The 5,409-nt window shown below is 45.0% G+C and overlaps 1 protein-coding gene across 2 annotated transcripts in view; it reads right to left on the bottom strand.

Moving 5' to 3' along the window:
* The window catches only part of LOC123120572 (kinesin-like protein KIN-5A), a 7,204-nt gene extending 2,985 nt beyond the window's left edge, over positions 1 to 4,219 (bottom strand). The window contains exons 1-13 of one of the 2 annotated variants that reach the window (XM_044540579.1): positions 4,010 to 4,219; positions 3,668 to 3,904; positions 3,092 to 3,221; positions 2,843 to 3,001; positions 2,287 to 2,760; positions 2,088 to 2,185; positions 1,832 to 1,988; positions 1,668 to 1,737; positions 1,066 to 1,142; positions 932 to 985; positions 769 to 849; positions 575 to 686; positions 13 to 99 (exon numbers count right to left, since the gene is read on the bottom strand). In XM_044540579.1, coding sequence (XP_044396514.1) covers positions 13 to 99; positions 575 to 686; positions 769 to 849; positions 932 to 985; positions 1,066 to 1,142; positions 1,668 to 1,737; positions 1,832 to 1,988; positions 2,088 to 2,185; positions 2,287 to 2,760; positions 2,843 to 3,001; positions 3,092 to 3,221; positions 3,668 to 3,891 — 1,723 coding nt within the window. In that variant the 5' untranslated portion in view covers positions 3,892 to 3,904; positions 4,010 to 4,219. Of the gene's footprint in view, positions 1 to 12; positions 100 to 574; positions 687 to 768; positions 850 to 931; positions 986 to 1,065; positions 1,143 to 1,667; positions 1,738 to 1,831; positions 1,989 to 2,087; positions 2,186 to 2,286; positions 2,761 to 2,842; positions 3,002 to 3,091; positions 3,222 to 3,667 lie in introns of both variants that reach the window. The other variant, XM_044540580.1, reaches the window with a different exon arrangement.
* Positions 4,220 to 5,409: the final 1,190 nt, after the last annotated feature.

The following is a 5,409-nucleotide window of genomic DNA, read 5'->3' as shown; positions in this document are numbered from 1 at the left end:
AAGGAGATGAACCTAATTTTGAAAATAGCCCAGATAGATCGTCTGTTGTATTCTCCAGCTCAGATCGAAGCGTGTGAGCTTCATGAACAAGAACTTTTTCTAAAAAGATTTAAAAAACAGAAAACACAGATGGGTAAGCAAAACACCTTTAGCCACCAATGCAAATATCTTGAAGATAAATAACGGGCTAGTGAAATAAAGGAGCCCACATAATGAACAGTACATGGACAGTAACGTGTAAAGGGCTGCAGTTTGTTCCCAGATTACAGTGTTGGCCTTTGCATATGTAATGAACTTCCTCCATGAAGACAATGTAATGAACTAGTGAAATGAAGTGAACATGGACAGTGTAGTATAAGGAGATGCGGTGTGTGCCTAGCTCAGTGTTGAGCTTCGTATGTATAGTATAGGCATACATGCAAACCGACAAATCAGATAGTAAGGTAAAAAAGAAACAGTGTCTTGTACATGATAATACTATACATGGATTAATTCTTAAGCATATTACAAGATACCTTGTCTATCATGCTTGATAAACACTAACAGAAACTTAGAAGTGGGTTTTTTCTCTAACCTGTTTTAAGAAGATTTTCTATCAGATACTCCTTCTCTTTTATTGTATTGTTTGCCTGCATATACTTCTCTTCAAGGACTACTAGGGCGCACTCAGTTTCCTGCATCTTTTTCTGGAAATGAATGAAAAAATATGTAAATACAAGAACGATCATTCAGTCATTCCATAGGCATATGACAAGAAAACATCTGTACCTGCAATGTCTGAAGCTTATCGCTTAAGTCTGCACTTAACACTTTCTGAGAATCGTACAGTCCTTGGAGCTCATCTAATTGCTGTACAATTATAAATCATAAATTTAGTTTTCAAGTCAGTAAGAATTGCAAATCCACCTCACCACCAAGAATAAAGGTATACCTTGTCTTTTGACTCCAAACCAAGCTCTAAACGGTCTAGCTTCTCTGACATAGCCTGAAATGTTTATCCATCATACTCAAGCAGAATATTTACAGCCTAGTGTACATGTATAAATAGCACGAAGAGTATAGTACCTTCTTTTCAGCTTCATCGGCTAGGTATTGTTCCCCTGGAATATAAATACCATTCTTTTCCCTAGCAGCATACAGTTCTGCCATAGATAAACAAGTTGAATAACTATAGCGACTTAAAATTATATGGCTTTCAAAATGGCCTATGCTCAAGGTGAAGAAAATGTTTGCAGAAAAAATAATTTATTTCCAAGACAGATCCAAAATTAATCAAAATCTCCTCACTAGGCCTAGCATTTACATGTGTTTTCATGATTTGTGCGGTGATCAAGCGACTGGAATTGGAACCTTAGAAAAAAATAGTTCCGCAACATGGATGTTAATGATAATTTAACTTGTTGAATGTTATCTCCTTAAAGATGTTTAGGTGTGTGGCAAACACATGGTATGAAAGCACTTGGCTAGATGTCAAAAATATGAGAAAACATGCAAGTAACCCCTCATAATTATGAAACATTACACACGGCATAATTATAATTATGTTTCAGAAAATAAGATTATGATCATCATATGGTTTAAAGAAGAGATGGTTGCATGATTTGCATCGTGTTTTCATGAAGTTGATAATGCCATATATTCAGGCACACTTCTAAGGAAAAACATACCTTGCTTGAGGCGGTCCATTTCGAAGTATAAATCTTTGATGAGTGCAGATTTCATCATCTTCTGATTAACCTGGAAAATCATGTGCACATAATTATTTTCAACTATTCAAGAGGAAAGATGACTTTGTCATTCAGAATTAGTTTAACAGATACAAGAGCCTAACCTCTGGTTTGTTCTTGATATTTTTGGCACGGTGCGCGTAGTCTAGTGTGCTTAATGTCTCATCAAGGCAATGCACCGAAGGCGCAATGGTTGCGATGATGCAAGTCTTTGTCTTTCCACCCAAGGAATCTCTTAACAATCTCGTCAACTTGCTATCTCTGCGTGACAAAACAGAAATGTCAGGTGATCAGCATTTTATTGGTGTACCATGATTGAGCAGATTTCCATAAGGAAGCCCCATAAAAGCTTGTGTTTACCTGTATGGTATGTGACCAGAGTGCTCCACGAGAGTATTAATGACACGCCCAAGGGTAAGCAAACTTTTGTTGATCTCTCCTGCTTCTCTGGCTCGTCCCTGTAATAGATGACAACAGCGTAAGTATATCGCACAGCCTCAATGGCGCAGCCTGATCATAGTAGGGAAACAAAAGTGAAATGCCCCAAAGCGGAACTCACATCTCTAGCACCTGACCGGGATATGTTCTCTGAACCAGCAAGATCAACAAGGTTAAGCTTTCCACACTTGATCATTTCTTCACCCTCTGGTGTGCATTCCTTGATATGGATGGTGATTGAGAAAATAGAGTGTGACCGACTACTTTGCTTGTTGAGTAAAGTTTCAGCAGTTTTCCTTTTGCCAGAACCTCTCTCAAGTATCTTATATATCTCACTGGCTGAAGAAACTACCTCTTCCTCCAGTCCCCTAACGAAAACTCCTCCCTTCCCATCTTCCATGAGTGCCATGGGCTTCTTTGATTTGTCATCTGAGAATTTAGACTCATCTGGAGCTAAAAGATCAGTGAGTTCCTCGTTATACAATTCAAGAAATGAGACCTTCATGCTGTATTCTGCACTCTGTGCCTCGAGAATATCAAATATTCTCTTCACAGCCCTTGGAATAACACCAGCATCAGATGGAAGCTCGCCATCCTACACAAACACAGCAGCAGTTATAACTGATACGGATACATAGTGCATCAACAATATCGGTAAGCTGTGAACTCTGAATTACCTGTGTCTTGCCCCCTCCTCCTTCCATTGTGTATGTTTTTCCAGTTCCAGTCTGCCCATAAGCAAATATTGTGCAGTTGTAACCATCCAGAACTTCACCTACAAGTGGAACAACGGCATGGTTGAACACATCCTGCTGTTTAGACTTTGGTCCGAACACCTACATTCATATGTAATGGGGTAATTAGACGAATGCCATACAACTTGAAGTAAGCGAGGTTGAAACAGTTTAAATGGAGAATTTGTTAACCTTGTCAAATACAAATGTTCGATCAATCTGTTTGTTTGCAATGTTCTGGGCAGCGGAAACCTCTCGCCTCTGCTCGTTGCAAGTGATCACCACAGGAGTGTTTATGCTCAGCTCCTCCTTGCTTAAAGGCCTACATCAGCAATAAATACCCATACCATAAGTTTACAGCCCACTGGGACAGTACCCATTGTTCGTGATCCTAATTACTTGAACAAAGCAAAGACAGTAGCAACCAAGCTATGCATATATACACTAACTATAGAGCGGACAATCTTCGCGACAAACAGAAATTGGCTCTCTAGTTTCTAGTTTTATCAAATATAAAAATTAGCACGCCAGATGTATCCACCAATTCGCATATGTATCATTAAGCTGCTGTTGTCACTTGGGCAATAAAGAAGAAACACTAGTGCTTCATACAGACGGCCGTTCACAGAGGAAACCCACCATTTATGAATTAATATCTGAACTGACTTGCAAATTCGGTAGATCACCATGTAATGAACAACGAGCAATAAGAGCATACGATACTACAAGGGTTTTGGAATGACGGAGACGCTCGCGTAGTATATATACCTGCATCTGAGGAGGACCTGGATGTTAACTCCGCCGCCGCCCCCCTTGGCAAGGGAAGGGGAAGGGGAAGGGGAGGAGGCGACGATGGCAGCGCCGTTGTTGAGCGTTCGTTTGGCCTTGGTGGAGGAGCGCGGGGTGTGGGAGGGGGAAGGGGACATGGAGACGTAGGAGGACGCCGCAGCAGCGTCTGCTCCCGGTGCCCTGCGAGGGGTGCTGGTCTCCATCGCCGGCCGGCAGCTGCAGCGGGGGATTTTGGAATCAGAATAGGGAAACGGAGGCGACGAGAGAGGAGTTGAAATGGAACGGACTGGATCGGAGCAGAGCCTAGCAGATCGTTCGTACCTCGACAAGGGAGGGGAGCTCGGAGGCGGATCTCGGGCGGCGCCGGCGAGCGGCGGGCGGAGAGGAAACGGAGAGGCGGAGGGGAGGGGGAGGAAGGGTTTGGTGCTGTGTCGGGTTTGAATTGGTTTGAATCGACCGGCCGGCGTGGCTTATACAAAGCGTAGTGAAGTGGAGGTGGGGAGGGAGGGAGCCGTTATACAACAGGAAAAAACAAAACGGAGAAGTGGGACGGGAGCACGTTGAGGTCGTGCGGACCGTGCGGCTCCGGCTCCAATCTTAATTCAAAACTTGGTCACACACCACAACTTGGTCCGACCCGACCGTTGGGGGCGTTCCAAATGGTGCACTCTCGAATTCAACCTGAAATGGTCACACACGCACACAGCCGAAGTTCCTAGGTTCCAATTTTCAAAACAAAAAGAAAGTTCATAGAGCAACTTCAACGCGGCGCTTTTGTCCGCCTTTTATCCGTTTGGTTCGGCCGCCCGCTCGACGTCCACCTTGTTTAAGATTTGGGTCGACAGTGCGCCCAACAGCCGCGATCCATTTCATGTCCGCACACAAATTTGAAAAAGGCCCACAGCCATAGATCATGCCAGCGGCCATGCTGTCGCCCGAAGTTCATGCCGGCACCATGTCAGCAGCCGGCATACAATGTCGGCTTCAAAAAAACACCACACAGTTCATGCTAGTGCACTTGCCAGCGGTCGGCACACATGCCAGCACACAAAAAGGATGGCGCTCGACCACGCCATCACGGCCATGGTCATGCCAGCACACTTGCCGGCATACAAAAAAGGATGGCGCTCGCAGCCATAGATCACTCATCGTCGAACTTGAGCATGTCGGCATGCATCTTCTTGAACCACGTCCTCTTCCTTGGCGACATGGTGTTGAGATCCACCTTCATGTCTCCACCCCCCGTCATCATGCTAGCGAGAGCCACTTCTGTCGTGGTCTTGGCATTGGCGGCCTCGATCTCTAGCATCTTGGCTTGCTTCTCCGCCTCTATCTCAAGCATCCTCGTTTGCTTCTCCACCTCCATCTCAAGCCTCCTCCTTTGGATCTCCATGAAGGCGTTCATTTGCTCTTCCTTGTCTTGCTGGAGCTTCTCCTCCCTTGAGTCCTTCTTGGCCATCATGCCCTCCACGGTTGCGATCAAGGCGATCGACGCTGCATCCCGCTTGTCCTCCTTCTTGGAGTTGGTCTTCCCCCGCGGCCATGCCTTCTCGCCCTCACCAACCTCCTCCACCGCTTCCCCCCCCCCACACGCCATGAGGGCGGCATATTGCGCCATGAACTTCTCCTCGTCTTTGATGACCCTCCAACAATGGGAGAGGTTGAAGGACTTGCCTTCGTCTTGGACCTTGAATGCCTCCAAAGCTTGAAATGCCTACAAA

The sequence above is a fragment of the Triticum aestivum genome, chromosome 5D (genome assembly GCF_018294505.1).
Source record: "Triticum aestivum cultivar Chinese Spring chromosome 5D, IWGSC CS RefSeq v2.1, whole genome shotgun sequence".
NCBI classification, from domain to species: domain Eukaryota; kingdom Viridiplantae; phylum Streptophyta; class Magnoliopsida; order Poales; family Poaceae; genus Triticum; species Triticum aestivum.
This window is presented reverse-complemented; position numbering and strand designations above follow the sequence as displayed.